Source organism: Cyrtonyx montezumae, unplaced genomic scaffold (assembly GCF_038088225.1).
Source record: "Cyrtonyx montezumae isolate F1298 unplaced genomic scaffold, pur_monq_1.0 scaffold_19, whole genome shotgun sequence".
Lineage (NCBI taxonomy): Eukaryota > Metazoa > Chordata > Aves > Galliformes > Odontophoridae > Cyrtonyx > Cyrtonyx montezumae.
The window spans coordinates 8,725,480-8,749,945 of record NW_027071925.1 but is presented as its reverse complement, the minus strand read 5'-3'; the positions used below and the strand labels follow the sequence as shown (position 1 = coordinate 8,749,945).

The window sequence follows — 24,466 nt, the reverse complement described above, 5'->3', positions numbered from 1 at the left end:
AACAAGAACAAATTATGTTCTCATAACATGAAGAAGGCCATGAGCACCCGGCAGCAGCAGGACAACATCTGTGAGCGCGATAAGAACACCTCATTACTGATACAACATCTCCTAGGCCCTCAGTGCTTCTGATATTTTATTAATAATCAGACATTTGCTTCATCCCAAACTGGCAAAAAGAACAGCTGATTTCTTAGTACTGCTACAGATGCTATTGGAGGATGATGTAGGGTGAATACCCTGAGTGAATACCCAAACAGGATCATGAAGAGGGGCAGTATATTTTTGGACAGATTATTCAGATGGTATAAAGACACCTAATAAATTAGGAAGGGCTCACCTGTCACCAAAGTTTGAGGCTCACCTGCAACTCCACGCAGGAGGGATCTCCAACAAGAGATCCTTCCCCACCTGTGGTCAGCCCTTACACGGGGTCTGGGGGAGGTAAAGCCAGACTCTACCCCTTCCGGTCACACAGGTGCACCTGTGCTCCTGCAGCTGACCCAGTGCTCATCTGAGGTGATCCATCAGTGATTCAGGCCACGATTCAACAGTTCCCATACAGCTATATGTTCTGAAACTCCTGACTTTGACTTAGGACTTAGTGACTACTTTCATGTCATTTCTTTCTCAACTTTCATGTTATATCATACTGTAATTTATAAGCAATCTGAAAGATGCCATTCTTTACATAAATACCTGAATCAATACAACCTTTTTTTTTTTTCTTTTTGTATAGAAAGAAAATCTTCAGTGCATTTCTGTGTTAAAAAGTACATTTTCCCTTGAAATGTGGACCACAGCTGGAAGCATTACTGTCCTTCAGAAAGTAACAATGCCATCCTTTTTTCACTTCTGTAAGGAAGGTTACGTCAATTCTGCTGTATGTGCACATGTACCACAAGAAGTTCAATAGGAAACACAGAGCATATTCCTGTCTCATGGTGTTTCCAGCAAAAATCTCATTTGTCTTGACAACAGGAGAAGATAAATCATTTTCAAACAACCTTTTGTCAGTGTTTCTGCTTGTTCCAATATCGTAAGTCACAGTGCTTTTCCATTTGCATTGTTCCGTCCTACAGAAAACTGAACAGCAGAAGAGAATTGTCTGCCTAAAATAAGCAACAAATCTTTCAAATACCTTTTCAGACAAATTTTAGCTCCTGTGATAACTGAGACACAGTAGAAAAGGATCAGTGATGAGGACCTATCAGTAGCATTGTGACACATACACACACCTCAGACAACAATCTCCACCTGTTTGAGAAGTATTATCACCAAGATTGCTTTCTGGACACACGAGCTAACCAGAACAACTCTGGTTTCATATGGCAGTTTATTAAGATACACTTTCCAAATCAAAACAGGGCACAGTTTCTATTTGCACCTTAAAAAAATATATTATTGATCAGAAACAGAGGTTAATAAGCCAGTCGGTTATGGTAAAATACTTTTCAAAAGAAATTATCGCGCTGATTTTACCTGAATAAGACTTTTTTTAGCTGAGCATGTCTTTGCCAATCTATGTTTTTCATTTGATCAAATATTCTTGGAGATTCAATTACCATCTATTAAAGCAAATGTTGTCGTTTTGTTTTCTAATTAATGTATGACTAGAGATATCCAATAGAAGATTTATCCTTATGAACCTAAGTGCCAATATTCTCTGGATTACACAGAAAATAGATGATTTTTTTCCCTGTCCATGCTCAGACATGTACCTTGTAGTTCCCTATTAAGTTCTTGGTTTCATACGAGAACACAACAGAGCACATACCTTTCTTCCCCCTGTGTTGATGCGAAGTGGAGTTAAGAAAGGATCAAAAATCATATGGCTGGTTTCGATATTGACAGGTGACTGTCTTTTCCCAACAGAGCAAAGATTCCAAGCTGAGTTCACCAATCCCCAAAAGGAGGGAACTGTAAAATAGAAAGAAAGTGCAAGTTGAAGGAAAATCTGGAAAGCCTTGAGAAATGACACAAGGCAGAGAGCCAGATAACCAAACTTGTCATACTTCCTGCATGCACACGCTCAAACTGAAAACAGGCAAATCCATCCAGCACTTGATACTAAAACTTCATAAACAAAGACCAGAATGTATTGTTCCCTACATGTCTGTACCACGAGGTGTGTTTTTGAGTAGCTATAATCCCCAGTTCAGCCACAAATAGTTTTTAACTGTTAGTTCAATCAAATATTTCCTTAGCAATAGGCATGTTATGCATTTGTCCTTATGATAATTTTACATACATACAGTGTGGGCACAGAGAGGGGTGAGTGATGCATTTCAGGACTTGCAACAGTGGGTCTCCTCTGCTGGTGAGGACTGTTACGAGCCTGGCATGCAGCTCTTGCTCATGGCTGGAGAAAAAGCACAGCTTTTTCACATGGTAATGACTGATGAAACACAGTATTTGTAGCTGAGAATTTGCTCTAATAAATAGATAGTGTTCTTCTGCTCTTTGTAACTTTTGTAGTTTCCATGGAAGTATGTGGAGGCATTACTTTTGGAGAGACCTACGTATTTATGGTTGGACAAAATGCACAACATTAACAAACTTTTCTCTGAGATCAGAAAGAATGATTACGCTTCAGCTGAAGGTTAATTAATTAGGGACGACCTAAGACTGAACACCTTAGTTAACTTGTGGATGGTGATATTATGCAATATCAATCTCTAATTATATTTAATTAAAGTAATTAGTGTTGCTTCTTAGATGCTTGAAGTATTAGAAAAGTGTTCAGAAGCACGATGAAAAATTCCCAGAAGCATTTATGTAGAAAGCCAAGGCTTAAATTAAAATAAGTACAGAATTAACTGACTAGTCTAAAGAAATTAGTAGCTGAATCTAGGAAAACATAGCAAAATACTCATTATTCTATTATTCCAGGTTAACTTGCAGACAAGGTTCCACTAGGGGGACAGTAAAAAAATATTGCTTTTTTGTTATTTCAGCTTTTATTCTATCAGACAGTGTTCTAGTAGTGGTTAAGTCATTAATGAAATAGTGTTTTCCTCACCACAGTTACCTGCACCGTATTTCCATAGAAATCTAGTCATGTATGAGTGGGGATGCACTGCATCTTTGTGTGTGGACCTCTGAAGCATTCTTGACAGCAGCCTGGCACCTGTGCTGCACAGGAGCTCCCTTCCGTGCTGGTTTGCATGCAGCCCACACAGCAGTTTACCATCTCATTTAACAAGGTTCTCAAGCTAGTGGTCATTCTGCCAGAAGTTGCTATACACTGATCATGTCATTGCTGCCCGTGTCTATAAATCCTCCTAAACTTACATTGCTTGAGCTTGCTCCTCACCACACAGCGTAGACAAAAGGTGACAAGTTTTTGCCTGACCAGTAACAGATTTTCTTCCAATTCACTGGGAAAAAAGTTACACTGAGATGTATGAAGGTGCTTGAATGAGGGATTTTGGTGGTTGTTACCAAATCTATGCATAGCAACAGTGAAATAACAGCAGCTAGAACAGTAAGGATTGAATGCTATTCTCCCACTGATCAGTACTGAGTATTTGCCTAAATATATCTGAGGAGGAAAAGAAAAGAGATGAAGGAAGAGTGCTCTATAAGGGCTTCCTTCTGTATGTGCCATGAACTCACAGGCTGTAATCACACTGTGCTGGACATCTAACAGAGCACATCCACGTCACACAGTCACAGAACAGACTGGACTGGAAGGGCCTCTGGGGGTCACCTCATCCAACCTCAGGAGGAGGCACCCATCTCCAGGTGGCTGTGGAGCATCTGTCAGGAGGCAGCAGCCCCGTGCTGTGAGAGGAGGCAGAGGTTTTTGTAGAATGAGATCAGAGGTGTGCATTCTGTGCCACATCCTAAGTACTACTTGATCATAGTAAAAATGAAGTTGGACTCAAAGGTGTAGGTTACGAACTGGCTGGTGACAGCTATGTGCTGTCTCCCACCTCATTTCTCTGGCTATGGAGAACTTATTTATTGAGAAGTTTCTGAGTTCTGCCTCTTAACTAGAATTTCTGAGGCACTTTCTGAAGAGCTGCAGTAATGCACCTCCTGTAAAAATGAACTGGATCTAGCTCAGAAGTGAACAGATGCACAACTTGGAGTCTGGGGAACAACTCTGCACTTCTTGGCACCCCTGGCTCTGGGTGCAGAGCGCGTGGGGGCTCATGTGTGTAAAACTGCTCCGGGGTGTTTGCTGTGCAAAATTTTCCTTGAAGAAACAGCCTCTGATTTAGGGCTGAGCAATGCAGGAGCTCTAGTTTAAGAAGTGTCTGTGTACTCTGTATAGTAGATATCATACTATAGGAAATTTCCTGTTTTTCATATGAATAAAAGCCCTCATGTGGCCTGTGTAATCTAATTAAGAACTACCTGAAAATGAACTTTGGTCAGCTTGTTTAAAATGAACAGATCAATCATAAAATGAGCACTGCAATGTCTGGAATCTGAACAACACTGGGTGTTTATTCTGACCCTGTCTTTAAGCAGTGTCAAGGAAAATCCAGCAAACTTCAACAGGAAAACAATGAAGGCATCTAGAAGAGAAGATCCTTCAAAAAATGTGTCCAAATAAGAAGAAATGGAAAAGATGATAAACTCTGACATGTTAAGTATCAAACTAAAGCAATGCAAGTCAGAAGAACAATTTGCTAAAGGCATAAAAACCACTAATAACTTTTTGCCAGAGTATGAGAGGCAAGGATGCTGCCCGAGTCTGCAGGCCAGCTGATGATGAAGCTGTAAAACAAGCACATGAAAGATATCGTAGAGCAAAGCTCTAGCAATTCTTTTCCTTACTGCTTACAAAGGTGCCTAGGGATGTTCCCACACAGGAGCTTCTTTATGGGAATGAATCTGAGAAACTGCCTCCAATTCAAGCATTGGAAAAATGTTTTTTAGTGTAAACTGATAAATGGTCACGGTCCGTAGTAGAAGATGAAGTCCATGTTACGCTAAGACCACAACTTCCACTTGGACTTTGCTCATCTTTTCAGAGCACAGATTTTCTGAATTTAAGTTATTCTAGAGTCTATGAGCTTAAATAAAGGGAGTCAATTTCTTAATGCAGCAGTTCCTTGTTTATACATTTAAGCCTTAACATCAGCCTTGGCAGCAGCATAAAACACAATCAAATTGTATTTGTGCAGTGATTATTCTTGTCCTGTGTAATTACTGGTCCCTCAGATAAAATCTCAAGCTACTTTATTGAAGCTGGGAATTGAAACCACAGAGAGAATCGGCTATCTATGTACATCAATAAAGCGGTCCATTAATTATTTCCACCTACTCAACTTGAAGAAAATTACCATACTAATGCCTCTGGGTAACCACATGACCCGCTCTGCTTCTACATAAAAGCCAAACGTAAAGTCATAAAGGCTTTGAGAGATAAATTGGGGACACTAAAGCAATGACAGTGTAGAATGGCATTCATGGAAGTAATTGGTCACAGAAATCTCCAGACTGCATTAACATCAGACAGCATCACAATGCCTTCACATTTAAGAATTGAAAGTATTTCGATTTCTTTTCAACAAGTAAAAAGTTAATAGCTGAAATATATCACTAAGAATTAGACAGCATCTCATTATTCAAAATATGATAAAAAATAAAACTTTTCCCCAACAAATCTTGAAACGTTTCAAGAAGTAAGAATCGTGAAGAGGTGAACTGCAGCACATTACGTACTGGCAGATCCACATGGGATCAAACGCCGTTTTGCTCCACGGAATCCCTTGAAGGATTTTCAATGACAGAAAAAGTTCACAGCTGCATTGGCAAACCAAGGGCGAAGAACCAACAGGAGGGGCCCATGAGGGGTTAAGATTCTTGAAACGCACTTTCTTTCGAAAAGTGTTTATTTTCTGCTGTACATTTAATACAGACACTCTGCAATACCCTTCTCAATTTACCTTTCAAATTATAGCTGCTCAATTCTGCCTAATTAATCATTTTCTTCAATTATAAGGGTATTGCCTGGGAAGAGGTATTCAGTAATCACAATTAGTGACCTCTAAGCCTGCAAAGCTTTTGCTTATTTTCATACAAATATTTGGGATAGCAGCATGGAAAACAGCATTATTTTCTTTGTTATGCTGATTAAAATAGACTAATTCACATCCATAAACTATGCTAATCATAAAGTAAACAGCAGTTACACTACAGTATGTAATTGGATTTTATGTGCCACAATGTGGTCAGTTAACGCATACAATAAAGCTGTAGAATCAGATGGTACTTTAATCTTTCTGAAATATAGATCAGCTGCTCAGAGGTGATTTTCACATCTCTCATGTGTCTGTAGGAAGAGTCCTATCCAGGCCCCAGACTGAGCAACTCCAGTAAGAGCCCTCTAGGGCCAATGGCAGCACCACTTTGGCAGTGTAATACACTTCTTTCTCTCACTCTATAAACATATATAGTCTTGAGGAAAATTGTCTTTCCTTGTAATGTTCATGAAGTTTCCTCCACTGACAGTTTTAGTGTAACTATGTCAAGAAATGGAAATTGCAAAACTGCTGAAGACAGAATAAAGGACAGTTTGTTTTTAAGGTTAGAGAAACTGAGCTGCTTTGTGGAGATTTTGCGGACTTGGATAAGGGAAATCCTTTTTGGTGGAGTTAAAAATGAAAAGATAAGATAGAAATCATCATCTTCCTCCTTTTTCTCAATCAGCACAACATGCTGAGAACGCGTGTGGACTCGGTCAGTGCCTGGGTCTGTCACTCAGTGGAACATCAGGCTCTCTTACTATTTCTGCTCACACTACCCCAGTGTCTGGGATGCCTGTGTGAGTAACCAGCTGCATCACTTTCTGCTAGCTGGCACTTTCTAATCGAGTCTGGCCGTTCCCTCAGCCATCAGTCGCTGCTGTGGCTCAGCAGATTCCCCGTGGTGCATGCAAAGGACAAGGCAGCGATCACAAATGAGCGTGTTTGCCTGATGCTCACTGTGATTTGGAAGGGGGGAAGAGGAAGAGTTTGTCCTGGTTTTAAATGTTAGAATGAAGGGACAAAATAAAAGCAGAAGTGCTGTGATGGTCATTTTGTCCTCTGGGGCTTTAAGCTGCAGTATAAGAAATAGGTGCTGAGCCATCATAATACCTTTAAAAGTAATCTTTTCTCTTAACGTTTCTTTATCTTTCACTTTTGTGTTTGTGCTGGTTTTCTCTCTGTAAAACTGAGGACTCTCACTACTATAAATGATGCACTGATCTGAGACAGGATGAGAGGAGGAGGTAAGGTGTTCAAGAAGATCCAGAAGAAAAGTGAAGAAAGCTTCAAAGAGGTGAAACTGGGACACAGGAGAAAGTTGTTTGGAGAAAGTAATTTGAAACGTTGTTTTAAGGACAGGGGAAAGTCTGCTTATCCAGCAGATAGCTTGAGCTCTGTTCTGTAGATTCAGCTCTATTTTAATGTCTGTGGGATATTATCGATCTTTTTTGATGAAAAATATAAATGAAAGAAGGAACATAAAACATTATAAAAGACAGCATTTATTCTACCGAAAATGCTCTTTCTGGAGTGCCAGATATGTCAGCGCTCCACAACAGACAGTTACTAAAACATAACTCCAGTAGTAAGTCGTAAGTTAACTATTGCTTGCCAAATTCAGTACGTCTGCATCTCTTAGTGCTTTATTTGTTCGTTAGTGTGAACATAATGAGCATCACATTGTGAAACTGCAGGGCTTTCTGGGATTCATTTTGGAGAAGGTTGGCACTGAGCCTTAAGAGTGATATGTGAGGAGCATCCAGTAAGAGTTAACTCATGCTAATCTCTAACACATTTGTGTATAACAGCCTCCTGAGAATTACTTGTACCTACGTACTGCCTTCCCACAAAGCTCCTCCAGCAAATGACAGCAGGCAGTGCAGAAATGTCCTGGCTCTGCTGACTTGCAGAGACAAGTGAGGAGCAGGCACAGAGTTCACCACTGGGCACTGAGGTTCTTATCTGTAACGACAGTTCAGGACAGTAACACAGTCTTCTATGCTGTCTTATTTTCTAGAGTAATCACAGCTCTCTGACCCCACTCCACAGGGCTCTGGCCCTGCCTGGGGATGCTGCTTACATACTGAGATTACCAGAGCTCTAACTTTGTTCTCAGAAAGGCCAGAAGTCTTTGGGACAGCTGACTGGATGCACTTACCAGCTGAAAGTCTGGGGAAATACCGATCTTTCAGAAGTCTAACATGTGCTGCCAAACCACAGCTCTGAATAGATCCATTACTACAGAATGCTTTGGGTTGGCAAGGAACCTTGGCCTCTCATTAGCTGCTCCATCAGACAGTGCAGGTAACTGCTGTCCAGGAGTTGTTACTCTACGATGTGATCTACTGCTGATTTTTTTCCTCACTACAGCTGCACTGATGGATGTAGCCACTGCTTTCTTGATAGCATGTTGTACTTGCAGCATGTGGCACACAGCCTCTGCAGGTAGGTTTCTGCTGCTGTGAACTGAAGCCAGTTTGAGTTACCTTGGAAAGCCAGAGTGTTTAGGGAGAATTTTGCTCTTCAGCTCAAACACTCCTGGCTGCACCTCCTGAGCTGTGTGTGCAAGCAGCAGAAGCAGGAAAGTTTTAGCAGTCACTCTGACTCAGGGTGAACTTGGTTATGTGGAGCCCCACTGCTAGTGAGTAACTGCTTAAAAAGGAGAACTGTGCTGGTAAAAGTTTATCTGTGAGACCCCAACCAACCGGGGAAGAATGTAATGATTTATCTTTCCCAAATGGCTGAAATATGTACCAAAAAGCTGGAGGGCCTCTCGCAGTACACACATTTCCTCTTCAAACTCCACACTTGTCTTTGCTTGTCAGAGCTGTGAAAGTTTGTCCACAGTCCCATTGCCTCCTGTAGCAAACACAAGGCAAGTGCTCCTTGTTTATTCAAGAGTTTGCATATCCATCATTCAAACAAGTTTCCTTTATGGAGTTGCTATTAGAGGGAACTGTTTTTCAATTGGATTAATTGCCATGTGTTGCTCAAATACACTGCAGCTTCATTAATGACAAGGTCATATTTCAAACCTTTCAGCCCACTAATGCATTCCATTTTGAATTCTGCTGTGAACCCGAGCTTCCAAACAACCTTGCTGATCGTGCTGAGGCTGCTTTTGAGATGCAGCAAATGAAACTGAGCTCTGCTGTCAGCGAGGAAACATTTTGCAAATATACTGGTTTTCACAAAGCTGTGAAGGTTCTCAGATACTCACCTAAATGTGTATTTAATGACACTAGTCAGTGCTTTCTTATTTACTTTGAAATTTCTGAATTTGTAGCCAGAGAACAAGGTGTCCTGCAGCACTCCCATCAGACAGGATATCTAGGGAGGCCCTCAAAGTGCTTTTCACACCACCACACCCCCTTACCACCCCCCACCCCCCACCAAATAAAAAAGGGAAAAAAAGAAATCTAAAATGGTGAGTGGGAATGCAAGCAAATAGATTTGCTGAGCACTGCTTGGGAGTGGGGAAGGAAATAACTCTAAGGAAAAAGTGCTGGATGTGAAGAGAATGGGCGTGGGTAGGAATCTACAAAGCAGTGCAGGGCCGAGGTGTTACGCGTGGGTCCGTGAGCTCGTGAGTGGGGTACTGCCACGCTACACATTTCAGAAAATAGCAGGGGCACATTTATCGTGTAGGGGCTGGAGTGAGTTGAATTCATCATGTAATACAGATTTGCATCTCTCTCATCTCTACTCTCATTCTTTTGCTGACTAAATTTTAAATCAACTCTGTAAAAAGGAAAAGGTAAATTCATGCATGCATCGTATTTGTATATGTCACAGTTACTAGATCTTCGGAGTTTTGAAATGTAAGTATGTAAGACAAGGCATGTGTGATTTTCTTCGTGTTTGAATTCCTTTAGGAAAGGCTCTTTCAAATGCTAGAATGACTGATGAAGTCAGAAGCGGAGAGCTGAGCAATGCCAACGTATTGTCATCTCCGTATCTCTGCTCAGCCACCAGAGGGCGGATGGTGTGCTCTCCCAGGGTCTGATCCGCAGAGATCAGGACCCGATCAGTGCTTCCCAGTGCAGCATCTTCAGTCTCCTTGTAAAGGGAGCTTGAGATGGATGGGAACGAACACGCCAGGGGTTCTATAAGCAAAGAACCAGAGCGGGGGGAGCATGGAGGCTGCACAGCAAGGCAGGGCTGTGCAGCGTGGCTATCTCCCAGCTGCTGGCAGGAGGCCCATAGCATCATGTCAGAGCATCAGGTCAGAGAGCAGACCTAGGACAGCCTGTACAGGCAGGGTTACTTGAAAACAGCTCAAGGAGACTGTTAGCAGTGCCAGAACACTGGATACTCTAAAGATGGAGGCTTGAAGAACCATCTCCTCTCAGTGCTGTAGGGTGATGCTATCACCGTACTGTGTGAATCTGATGTACTGCTATTGCTGTTTCTAATTTGGTCATGCCTGATGTCACTGTTAACACACCGTACAAAGATACAGCGACTCCCCACAATAGCTTCAGAAGGTTCTGAGTACTGGCAAACAACTCCATCTAGCAACTGAACCGTAACATTAAATTTGCTCTCATTGTGCCAGTAAGAATTGGTGGAAGTAATGGGTGAGGAGTAGACATTCCTTCTCGGTGAAAGATAAGAGTTGGAAAAGTGCACAGGTTTGCAAGGGAAAAAACAACTGACACTTTCTTGCCATGGCTTGCAGTGACTTACTTCAGCTTGTGAAGAAGGGCAGTAGCAAATACATTACACATGTGAGAAATCCAGCAGTGTGCAAGCATCGTCCCATCTGCGAGGTAACTGCTCCACCTTGAGAAGCTCCACAGCAGTACCCTTTATGTTCTTCCAAAGCAGTGCAGAGAGTGCTCAGAGGTCTGATGCTCAGAATGCAAAATTATAAAACCTCTCACAGGCACAAAGACCATAATCTCCTTCCCAGTGTGTCACAGGGAGAACAGAGGGCCTGTAGCTCTGGAATGCTCCCGACAGCCTATTTCTCTCTGCCAGGGACTGTAACAGCTCGGAAGGAACGAGCATCAATTGCTTCCAGGGGAGACGTGTAAAAGATAATGTATGTTGCCTTTTTGGCAGCAAAGATTCGCCAGAAGATAGTGCCTTGGAGGCTTTATTACTTGTGACCTTCACACAGAACCGAATACATCTTATTTTCTGAATTATTCCAGCCTGTGGATACAGCATTTCATGGTCTTTCTGGCAGTATAAGAAAAATCATACCTTCCTCGAGAAAGAAGTTTAGGAAGAAAAATATGAAATGGTTACTTCAAAACAGGTCAGAAAATTTATGGCCATGCACATGGAAAAGTCTGCAAAGATAACTAACGTCAGAATTACCTTTGTATGCATCCAAGCTCCAAAACTAATGAAAGTTATTACAAAGATTATCAAATGCTCTGTGTAAAGTCAGCAGAACATCTATAGGAGAAAACTGTGGCCTCATGGTCGCGGAAAGCTCAGGCTGGCCTCTGTTACAGGCATGCTACTGCGAGGGCTGCTTCGAAAGCAATGCCTCCTGCTTTGTGACCATGGCCAACAGTGTCAGGGGTGGATGTTGGTGGTGTGGCAGCAGAGGTTGAATGTTCCCACCAGTATCCCGTTCCACTTTGTTGTGTCTGACAGAACAGCTCTGACGCGGGAGAGTGCGTGGAGCAGAGGGGTGAAGCTGAATTCCTCAGTGCAGAAAACATCGCACCCACTGACGTCCGTTGGTGGTTGCAAAACATTTATGGAGACCAAGCAGTGGATGTGAGCAGTGAGGGGTGGGCGTTTCAGCAGCAGCACCTGTGGGTCACCTCTGCTGGTACAGATTGTTCTGTGACTATGCTGAGAAACTGTTCTGTAGCTGAGAATTTGCTCTATCAGACTCTATCAAGTAATAAGCTCTATCAAGTTATTGTGCTCTTTGAATCTGTTGTAGCTTACATGGAAATAAATAGGAGGCACTACTTTCAGAGCTACCGATGTATTTTTAGAAATGAGAATTCAAACCTAGTAATCATGGAAACATGACCAGCTAAACTAGAGAGCTAAAACTCCCACGTCGCAGCATGGAGCCCTTCCTACCCAGTTTTCTTTTTGAAGCAAAAATGTTTGAGTGAAGTTCCCAGGTGATAATTCAGTTTTATATTGAATTTGTTTAATAGGCATCAGAAGATCATTTAGAGCAACAACAAACTTCTCCAGACAAATGACCATTGTCTCCATGAGTGCACCAGCCCAGCTTTAGCACTAGCAGAAAGCACACCACTCGTTCCAAACACAAATTATATTAGCTGAGTGCATTTACTGTTAGCTGATGTGATTTCAGTTTGCACTCTGTGAAAATGAACACAAATTGTTATTCATGAACACGAGGTTTATTTTTGTATAACAGCCTTTTGTGCTTTAGATATATGGCGATGAGCTTTAGTATTCAGCACTTGGAGTGGAAGCAGAGGGCTTAGAGGTACAGATTAGCCATCTTTAGTGTTCTCGCTTCTGTTTGAACTTCCCCAGCACAAAGCTACCAAAGCTAAGTCAGTGATCATAAATCCTATTAAAATTGCCATGTACAAATATCCATTCACTACAGATGAAGTTTACTCTCAACGCATTTTTCCAGTATCTTCTGCCCAAATAAAGAACAGTAAATACCAGGCTTACAATCAAAATTGTATTTCTTCCTGGTTTACTTAACTGAGTCTCAGCACTGGCCTGGGCAGACAGGGGGTGACTTCTTGAGACAGCAGGACAAACACTCCTTTTTCTTTTAAGAAAGCTTTCTATTTTCACCTCCCACAATACGCAGAATGGTTTTTCTGTCCGAGCTTTCAGAGAATCAAACCCTGGCCTGCTTTTCCAGCAGCTGCAGAACTGTTGCTCACCGGTGGTGATACACATTGAAATAAGATTCCCCATTGATCTGCATTCAGCTTAGCAGAGCAGTGACAGTGGTTTAGCAGCCATAAGCTACGTGCAGTGACTAAGCTCAATCTAGCCTATGAGCTTGCTTGCTTTAACAGAAAAGACTGGATATGTTACAGGGAAACAGAGAGGAAAGTTCTTGTTTCCAAAATATTTTCTAAGCAGAAACTTGAACGTAAATCATAAGAGGTAACAATACATAACATAAAAACCCTCTCAGCTTGCATTAGGAATGCTGTCTTCATAAAGTTCTAACTGAACCGATCAGAACTACTTTGGCTGCTTCATTGTGGTGCAAGGGAAACAGGGCAAATCTGAGTCTCACAGCTTGGTAATTGTCATCGGAAGCTTCACCTACATCAATAGTGATGCTTTTCCTTTGTTCTGCACTATTAGCTGTTGTCAGCAAGGGCAGCTGATATATCTGTTTTGCTTCTGAAGGAAACCAGTGGAGCAATATAATGACAATTCCTGGAACACTCATCACTTGACTACTACCTAATGTACAAGAGGAGCATTCATTTATTTTCTGTAGCATTAACTGTGGCCAATTTTGTAGGAAAATGGTCTCTATACATCATTGCCTGGGACTTAGCCCAATGGTTTGCTCCCCAGTCTTGAGATGCAGAGTTACTTTTTGCTATTATTGCATTTAGACATATTTCAATACCATTATGAGGGCTGGGGTTCTTGTTACTCTACTGATTTTCTGTGATTGTGGTTCTTGAGTAATAATGACTCTTCTGAAACCACAATGTGATTTCAGTGGTAACATTCACTGGTGCTGTTTGAAGATTTTAACAGCTTCAAAAGGAAACGATTTGAGTGGTGAATATTTCCTAACAACAAAAAAGAAGTAGCTAAAAATATCACTCCTTTGCAGAAATGAGTTTTAATTGTGGAGATTTAACATGGCTGTCTTGCAGGTTTTTTGGTGGAAGAACACCTGCTTTAGACTATCAAACATCCTTCTTTCCTTTTCCTTTCTGCATGTTTCTAAATGCTCCCAGTAGCTGTTCAGCACAGTTTGCTTCAGGAAGGCCATAGTTATCTGAGTTGGCTTTCTCATCGGGCTACTTTTTTTGGTTAAAATGCAGATATTGCTTGCACTTAAGGGCTTCCCAGAGTTGTCTTCATGTTCTGAACACACATCACTCACCAAAAGATACTAAATAAATTATCCTCATCTATTTCGAAATTGATGTTTAATGTCCTTTCAATCACTGCAATTCCCACCTAATCCTGACTTCGTTGCATGTTTCGTGCAGGTTCTGCTTTTAAGCAGAGGGGACACTTGCAGGGGAGTGAGGAACCTATTTTTGTTCCCACAATTGAGCTTGCTCATTTTCAGTTTTTCTGCCCTCAAAAAATACACTGCAATTTGCAGGATGAAAAACTCCATAAACTGTAACCTCTGGGAAATATCTTCTCTGATATCATCTGAAGTTTCCTGCTGCTAACATTGGTGGAAGGACTTTGTGATGCATTTTAAATCAAAAGTTCTTAAGAAATACTTGGATAAAGCAGTTCAGATGGACTGCCTAATGTACAAGTCCACAGCAGCTCTCACTCACAGACCTGCCCGGGTATATCCAGTGATTACAAACCTTCCAGTTCTAGAACTTTCTTTGGAAAAATCAGGAAGCGCAATTTTTGCAGCACAGTGAGGTTTCATTAAGATCTCTTTTCCCCCGAGGTGACCCTTCCTCATGGCTCTTTACAAGTCTGAAAACACTCTATAGCTCATTAAGCAAATGAACCTCTGTCTGCCACCAGAATCCAAAAGGATGAAAGTCAAAAAACCCAACAGCAGGTTTTGATGGGCTCAAGCTTTTCCTGGAAATCTCATTTCTGTGTTGGAGGTGACTCCTTCATTACTTAACTACTAAAAATCAGTCATGATTTGTACTTCCCAGTAAAATCACAGTCTTTCTGTAAGGGAGAGTGTTTCTCAAACTCTCTGCTGGAAATTTCATGCACACTCATAAAATTAGTGTCACTTGGCTACTGCAAAGAAAATGGACACCCAACCAATGAGAAAATCACCCAAGGAGGACCTCCAAACCCAGGGGAAGACAGCTTGTATTTCAGAGGTCAGGTCTGAATTCCCATCGATCATCACAAAGTGCTTTTGAGTGGTGCACTATGAGGAATAGGGTGCTCCCTGCAACTCTCCAGTCTGCAAGTGAAAAACTTTGAGATAGACAGGCAATATTTGGTTTACTTTTATGCTGAATGTTCTCTATTTCACTCATTTTTACAGCCTGAGGAGTATCTAAATTTGGATATAACAAATACCTATTAGGTAAATTGTGGCACATTATATGGATGAAAGATGACTGCAGATGGCTTCTGTCTGCTCTCATACTTAAAAACGTGTCTTTTAACTCAGCTGTCCTATCTAAACTCTGGTAAAAATACCCAAAACGTTCCCAAGCATGCTTCCAACTACCACTTCTACCTCTTGTCTGAAGTTTTCCAGGAGGAGTATAATTTGTGACGCCAAGTGTGGGGGCATTTTGTATCTAGGAAATATCTATGGATCCCAGCATTTCCAATTTGGGCATAAACTAGCTAGGCTTATTGTAGTGTTTTCTTCATTACCAGAATGACCATTCTCTTTTATATGCTAACCAAATCTGTCATTTTCATCTGCTTGTTATTTATTGTATACATTATGCTAGTTAAAATTAACAGTATGACTGGTTTGCAGTTTATCCTGTAATACCTGCCTACAGACCTGTCAGTTTTTCACATTAAGATACTTTTACTCTTTTCAAAACACATTCAAGCTGACTACTAATTCCTCAGTCCTTGACTTCATAGGCAGTATAAACTTTTAAATGGTAATTGAGTCATCTTTTGATGAGCTGAAAGGGAGAGCAAAGTATGATGTTGCCAACAGCATACCGCTGTTTGCTCAGCAGTAAAGTTTATGGAGTAGTGCTTTGTTCAGACAAATTATTAGGTTCAGTACAGGTGGCAGGTGGATGACACAGTCATGATGTACAGAAAATCCATACCCATTATCTAGCAGCATCTTCTAGCCTTGAGATCTGTGAATTTACAGCTGCCCAGGAGCTATGGCCAGCAGCGACACTTGGCATGGAGTCTGTGCCTGTCCTGTGGGGGGCAGAAAACCTGCTGGTAGGAAAGCCTGACAGGAGTTACAACTGAGAGACTGTTGATGGGTTGTTTATTTTAATTTTTTTTTTTTTGTTTCTCCTGATTTTGGTTCTCCTGATAGTTTGTAATGCTTCCAGAGGTTACATTTCAAAGAATATTTCAGTAACTCAGTCTTCTTTTGGGTGCCACAGTCCTTCCTTAACTCACCTCTGAAACATGGCCGAGGATTCTGAGGAGCAGCAGAGATCTATTTCAGTATGGTTAAAGGTGGGATGAGCAGCATCATGCTGCCTCCATGCTCAGCAGTTCTGGGTTAGCTCTTCAGAAGATTCCTAGACGAGGTTGGTCACAGGTTGCACTGAATGTGAGATATTCCCCAAGCAATTTTTTCTCAGCTTCCACTCAGGCAACCTCATTAACTTCCTGAGAATCAAATTTGTCAATAACAGAGGGGGAAATATCTTGGAAACTTTCACTGTCCCTTTCTTCTTCCTAGAATGAGACAGCACAAGGAGCTAGCAGCAGCAAATGGCACAGCCTGGGTTGGGTTTGTTGTAAGTGAGGAGGAGACCTTTGCTATGTCTAGAAAAGCACCAACTGCAGTAGTAATGTTCTTTGGAACAGAAGCAGAAATTAATTAGCATCTTCATTTCTGTGACTAACAGAAATCCCTTTATGGCAGCCTGTTCCACAGACTGAAGTTAATACTGAAAAATTATGCACTGAAAACACGTGCATACATCATTTATATTATTGCTTAAAAACGTGGATGATCCTAAGCAAATCAACAAGAAAGTGCTAAGAAATGTAACGTGTTCTAACACTGTACACTAATTGAACTGTTTAGTGCAGAGATCAGCATAAATAAGGAATTAGCAAACAACGATGTGAGCATAGGATGCTTTGTAATATCAGTCCATTGATGCACTGAGCTCAGATGCTGTAATTTGATTGGCAGAGCATTATTAAGTTTTGGCACCATTTAAGTAGACTGGGAGTGCTGTTATGAAGCTCGAGCACATTAATCCAAGCTCCAGCTCTCATTAATACTGATGAGTGAAGGCAGTTAATTGAATTATGTATGAAGTACTGCTGATTAAATAATATTTCACTCCTTGCTATAGAATTAACTCTGCTTTATTAACAGCCACTGTTGTCTCTAACAGTGAATGTCAGAGGGACCTTTTCTCAGGTATTCTCTTCTATTTTTTTAACCATCTGCTCAGGTTGCTTATGTGTTTTAATCTTTTTTTCCTATCATATTCTACTTGTGCCGGCGTGAAAATCCATAACAGTTCTTTCAAAGTCTTGGTGTCGTACAGCAGAACTTTTATTCCCTTATAGAAAAGCTTCAACATTTCAATTCATTTTTTTTTCTCACTGACAATAGAAAAAGGATTCTACAAATTGTAAAACCACATACTTCTGATGCCATTTTATGATTGAAATACAACACCGAGTGTTGGTTTTACAGCGTTGTTGATTTCACCTCTTTATATCATTCTGAAATATTGCAGTATAGAAGCAGGGTCACACTGATGGAGGGAAAGGAAAAATTTATACACAGAGTCCGAAGAAAATACAAAGCCACGACTCAGAAAATAAACTGACATCTTCTCAGGAACTCTTCTGAACAACTACAAGAAATGCTATTTTCACAAGGTGGCAGATGTTTACAATTAATCTCAAAGAAAAAACACCTGAAAGAGATCTGTGCTACTTAGCTGTTCAAAAACAACATGGCAAAACCTAATTAGGAAAGTGGCAGTGGTTCATAAACAACAAGAAAAGCCTCAGTGTTGTCAAGAGACAGGAGTTACTCTGGACTGTATTATCAGAAAGCCAAATCTCAGTGTTCTCTTTCATCCTTTGCAAAGAGATGCTCTGAGATGGTAAAATACTGAAATTATACAAAATGTACATTAAAGGATACAGAAAGCAATATGCAAAATGTAAAATGTCACAGCTTCTAATTATAGATAACCGCTTTCAAAATACAGTGTTGGAGATCTGATGAAAAATAATCTTATTTTCCAAACAGAAGTCACCTATCCCCTTTCATGATCAGCCTTGGAATATTCTAGAACCAAGTTTTCAGATGATGATCCTATTCCTGGACATATGTAGAAGGCTGTATGTGAAATGAAAGTCAACTGCTGTCAGTTTATGAACCTGGCTTAAAAGTCAAGGATGAAATTATAATACTCTCTCATTGGAACCAATTGGGTAAAAAAATTCTTCCACTCAGTTGAAATAAAATTGCTCTGTATGTTCTTAACAACAGAAAATTCCCTTGGTGATGCTTAAATAAGGGCCTAAGGAATTAAGAGGATAAATGCAAGTGTTTTGTGTTGCATGGAAATAGTGAATGAGAGATTTCTAAGAGGAAGATGACATTGACAAATGTAAGGAGTGCTTTTTTAAACTGAAGTTAAATTAGGAAGAAGAGATCATGAGAGTGATCAAAGATGAAGTACAATTTAATATTTAAAGGCTATCTTCTCTGGGATTTGGTGATAGACAGGATTTCCAGAGAGAGACACTGAAAAAGGCCAGTATTGAATCTACTTCTATTGAATCTACTTCTTACTAATTCATTCAATACAAGATTATAGGAATTGGGTCTTTGTATCCCACATGTATAAACGGATCAGTATTACAGTGTTTAGTGCAGACACGATAGGCAATTAATCGGACAAATCAGAAAAGGGAGGACAGGATATTTTGGTTACAGGAACAGCATGTCCATTTTGTGCAAGAGATGACAAAAGTTAGATACCATCCTCACTGGGATTTATCAGTGCAATTTAGCGTGCACTTAATCCAAAATCTTTTCTAGTTGCTGTAACTGAAGTTACAGCTCCCAGTGAAGTATGTCAACAGCAGACTTAGCTCTGGATGCTGGGTCTATGAGAAATAGTTCTATGCAAAATTAGTTTTGCTTGGACTGAAATAGATGGGAATTTTATTTAGTAAAAACAGTAAGCCCAGAATTTAACAAAACTGGCAGCTAAATCCAAGAACATATGTCCAATTTACTGTGTGGGCAAGGTATTTCTACAGAAGCCTAAAAATAAGTTCTTGTGTGTGTTTTCTGGAGGTGGGAGTGACCTTCTGGAGATACTTGAGCTCTTAGGAATCATCTTCAACAGCAAATCAATCACAGAGTTCGCCATGTTCTGTAGGTATTTCTTGCTCTAAATTTAGAGTTCATGGAAGGGAGTGGGGCTGTCCGTTACTGGCACACAGAAAGGCAGTTCTCGTGCCACTCCCCTTGCCTTTACTACAGAAAAGTCTGACCAGAACTTTCATTTACGGTCTCTACATAGGGTCAGTAAATGGCAGGGCCTTTCAAAACCATTTTTTCTTTAATGTGCAAGGACTGTACAGAATATAAAAACAACCCACCACCACTTCCTATCTCTGACATTGTTTGCAGCCTGGTCATGTTCCAGGATTTAGTGCGTTATTTCTCTACAAAGACAAGTCTATAGTACAGTTTGGAAATGTGACTGGTAAGCAAAAGTATATCTGTTAAAGGCTTTTGAATATATTTTCTTATTAAAGTCAGCTAACATTAGTTCAACAGCTTTGTATTTTAAAACCCTGCTACTAAGAATATCCTCTTCAATTACGATCAGCTTGCTCCACAAAATTCTCACTGCAAATATATGGCCTGGCAATGGTAGTATGTATAAAGTAGTGGACAGTGTCCTTATGTACATTACGCACGAAAACCAGTGCGAGCTCATATTGCAGAACAAGGTCAAGCAGGAAATTGAAAATTAAATGCCAGTATCTCAGTAACAGCTTCCCTGAAGGATGCATTTAGAAACACTTTACCAGAAATCTTCCCAGAAGCAGGCAAGAAAGAAGAACACCTTTCACTTGAAACCATTTCATTTACCTTTACTACTGCATAGCAGTCATTTCACTGTCTTGTCATTTCACTTTCTCTAGATTCCCATTTAATATGTGGTAGAGTTTTGAGGGCAGGAGCTTATCTCATACTTATTTACCCCACTCAACCCCTAAAAGAATAAATGGATAACACTCTTGCAGGGACTAAAGTTCTGAATTAAAGATGATTCACATGCTTTGGAACTTTGCAGTCAGAAATACAACCGTTTTCAAGCCGATTGTACTGTACTGAATGATACAGTAGATGCCTATTGGGATCTTTCTATCTCATTGTCTAAACAATCTGGATTCTTAATTCTCGGAGCTTTTGAGACACTCTCTATTTTAACCATTTAGCTCTTTTTGCTTGTCCAGTCCTTTGCATTTTAAATCACATAAACACTTTCTAGTTCTGGCCATCAGTCCTAAAAAGGCTACCAAACCAGTTCTGGAAGGGAAAACTGTGGGACAAAATTATCCTGTGTTTTAAACGGCACTCTCTAATGCCTGAAATGTTGCTTATGAAATGGAGCAATTTTTCATTATTTTAAAATACTCATGTTCTGGAGCTGCCTCATGTTCTCCTTTGCAATCCAGTGCTGATTTAGAGTTTTGACTCAAAACCCACACAAATGTTTACTGCTTACTATACATGATGGTACAAATAACCATAAATACTCATTTTTGATGTAACAAACTTGGATTTCCGTTATCTTCAATAAACATTATTTGTAGCCCTATATTCATGCTTAACTATATATTAGAGCCTGCTTAAATGCACTTAGAGTCAGTGAAGACTATAAGGAGAGTAGCTTCAGAATCAGCAACAAAGGAGAAGCAATAGAAGGCAGACAGAAACCCGAGAGTCATTAACACAGGAGAAAATATTCACTTTCTTCAACTCAATTTTGCCACTTAAATCTCTATTTTTCCTTCGTTCCTCTCCAGAATTCCAACACTGTGATTACACTGATTGAGAAGTATTGGAAGAGAATCTTCTCTCTGCCTGCAAATCACATTTAATTTTGCATCTCAGCAAATACATCATCTTTATTTTTCTTTTTAGCCTCTTGACTATTATTTAATGTAGAACATGGATGGCATGCTTAACTGGAAAGGTATAGCTAAAAAACTGACAGAACGATGTGACTATGGCCCTGAGCCAGAGCCCACTGCAGTCCAGTGGAAAGACTCAATTTCACTGATGTCACCAGGCACTGGAGAGAGGCACCATCTTCTTACCATATACCTTAGAATCAAAAAGCCTCAAGTCCAGCCTCAAAGCAGTATATCCATAAACATAAAATTACAATGAGCAATAAAATCTTCAGAGACTAGTTTCTCCATTACTTTAATTTATATCCTTGTTAGCCAATTTAAAATGCACATTAAAGTACCAGGTAATTCTGAAGATGACAGTATCTGGATAAGAGAGCCTGGTGAGGCCATGCAGTGCAAGCATTTCAGCCAAATCCATTAAACTTCAGACATTTATTTCCTTTTCATTTTAAGAAAGCCTAATTTAGAAGTAGGAAGAAGAGCTGTTTGAAGATTACTGACTACTAGGTAGGAAAATCTAAATAGAAACAGAACTCTTTCTTGGTGAATGGCCTAATGTGCAACAGTGAACAGCAATAACCAGCAGTGTGGTGATCAGGCAGACTGATGACACAGGCATTTATCTGGTTGGTTATTTCTCCCCAAGTCTACCTCAAACTCAGTCTTTCTATCTTTATTTCCATCTCACTTAATATTTGTAAAACGATCTCTCTGTGTAAAGATCTTCAGCATCCACTGAAGCCCGCACAAATAAAACTCCTGATTATGAAAAAGATACAGAAAATAATCAGAGGAAGGCATAAGACAGTCCTAAAGATTTTACCCCTGTGTAGTGGAAATGCTGAGTCAGGGCTTATAGGTTCATTAGATTGGAAAGGATCTACAAGATCATCCAGTCCAACCATCCTCCTATCACCATCCCTACCCAACTACTAAATCAAATCCCTATAATCCTGCTTGAAGCAGTGATGGAGCACCTGGTGGGAAGGCAGGGCCAGCCCAGGAGAGCTCAGGTGTGTGCAATGTACCTGAGTGACTGAAGAGCTGGAGCCAGGATCCACCCCTTCCAGCCCTCATTTAAGGGCTGGCAGTGGTAGTGGGGCTGTTTTGCTGGAGATCCCTGTGAATCTGGATCCTTTTCAAGGTAAGATTTCCTTTATTTCTGCACCCTCAGCTGTTATATTTGAGCAAATCCTTGCTTGCTGCAGCCTAGGACCTTGCTACTCTGCTCTCATTGCTGCACTTTCTGTGGCATTGCACCCCTGTTTTGGGGGGCAGTACTTACCAGCACTGCTCTTGGTTGTTATGTGAACAACTTCCTGTGTGACCTCGTTATTTTCTGCTGCATAGTTCATGTTTATTGAAAGACTGTAATGTTGTCTGTGGGCACTTGTGAATTATAGCAGTGCCATTTGCACAGCTGTAGTTAACGACCTGTCAGGTTTCCCATTATGATGTTATGCTGTTATTTTCAGGGTTTATGTCTTGACTATAAAGTTGGTGACTGCTTGGTCTGGAAACACTAATGCATTTTCATACATTTTAGAAATACTAAATGAAGCAGTGTCCTAATATAAAACCACACACTATTCAGAAAGGAAGAAGGGGTAATTCTGAGTAATATTTCCACTAGCAGTAGTAGGAAAAAAAGCACCCAATCAATAACGTTCAGAAAGCTTCCTTTTGTGGCCAAAGTCATTAATTCTAATGTGATTTATAGATCTAAACAGGGTCATCAGGTAGCTGGAAATGCATTAACTAGGTGACTTTGTTTTAAGATGAGTTTATTTGTAAGAGAGTATCTTGGTGACTGCAAATAGCATGTGCCCAGAAATAAGATGGTGGCATGATGTTGTGATAGCTGTACTTCAATATGGGTGTGTAACAGCAGTGAAGTTTCTCCAAATAATCATTCCATGTGTTCCTAGTTGAGCAGACACAGCAAATCGGTGAGGATGGATTTTGTTCATGAGTATGTTCAGGGGATGCATGGTTCAGTGAGCTCACAACTGATCTTTTCACAGAGGTATTACATGAGGAGGATATTTTCACTGAGTACAAATGAGTGGCTGTAGGTTATCAAGTCAATAGCAATCCCATAAGTGAAGAGCCTAAGTAATTCTACACATACGTGCACGTAGGGTTTTTGGAAATAAAACTCTTGCAAGCTATTGAATAAATTTTGATATTACAAATCTGACTTCATATTTGCAAATTAAATCATAACAGACTGTAAAGATCAAGTGCCTCCATTCGGTATGACAGATCCACCTTTAGGAATCAGCATCATCTTTTCTTTTTGCCCTATTTTCTCTATAGGGCAGAGGACTGGATTTCACAGGGAAGTTCTTACGTGTAAGAATAAATCCTTCACTGACAACATGTAGCTGGCATGCTACAACAGGCAATACACAGTGCAGTAGTGTAATCTGAATTTAGAAATGTTTAATTATAGATAAGGGTGTGTCTGCAATTACTATATTTTATTCTGTATGACTTGGCAAATCCTACCCTAATGGCACCAAACTGTACTAGCATGATGTGTGAGTTGAGAACTGCATGCTGCATTAACATGAACTCCTCGGTGGTGCTGAGTTCATCACCCTTGTAGCAGTTGTGAATAGCTTTCCTGAAGAAGGAAATCTAATCTAATAACCTGATGTAAATACTCTCAGGAAAAAGAAAGAATTGTATTCCAATTTGTTAATTGCAAACAGTAACTCATAAAATGTTCTTCTCTTCATCGAAGTGCCTTACAGGAGTTTTTCTAAGTAGCATAATGACAGAAGGAGAGTAAAGCACTCGGTTTTATTTCAGTGCTGGAATTTGATTCCAGTTCAGTTTCACTGTAATATTTTATAGGAAAAATATGTAAGTAATCAAAAGCTGAACAACTGCATCCCTTCCACAATTAAACCCAGCTGTGTTCCACTACAGAAGAATATTGTTAATAGTAAAATACTCTTCCTTGGTATTCCCAGGGACTTTTTTTTCTCCACTGGGAAACTGTGGATTATTAGCTTAGAGAACTGAGGAGTACTTCAGATCTGAGACTGAGCAGCCACTGATTCTTCCATCAGATTTCTTTGTGCTTCTGTTTTCCTCCGGTAGTACAGGATATCACCAAAATCCCTACTGCCAAAGGGTGACATGAGCTACTGATACTGTGTGAAGGGTAGCCTGCCAAGGCCTAAGATGAGATAAACTTCTTGAACATCCCAGCACATACACTCAGCTGCACCAATGGGCAGAAGCTTTCCTGTTCAGCACCTAAAATTGTTCTGAGCAGTCCTTCCGAATAAGTAAGGTTTTATAAGCTTTCAGTTATGTTTCAGCTGCTTTTATATTTAGCAGCATGTCAAGGACAGAATAAACCTTTTCCTGTATATACCAGTATCTATACTTAGAATCCCTCACTTTGCTTTTAGATCACAGTGAAGAGCCTAAGAATAAAACCTCCCCGGTATTAATCTCACTGTTTAGAGCAAACCCTCAGA

At 40.3% G+C, this 24,466-nt stretch overlaps 1 protein-coding gene across 1 annotated transcript in view; it reads right to left on the bottom strand.

Annotated features, from left to right (window-relative positions):
* The window catches only part of CA10 (carbonic anhydrase 10), a 142,764-nt gene that overhangs the window by 82,737 nt on the left and 35,561 nt on the right, over positions 1 to 24,466 (bottom strand). The window contains exon 4 of the mRNA XM_065735628.1: positions 1,778 to 1,920. Coding sequence (XP_065591700.1) covers positions 1,778 to 1,920 — 143 coding nt within the window. The remainder of the gene's footprint in view (positions 1 to 1,777; positions 1,921 to 24,466) is intronic.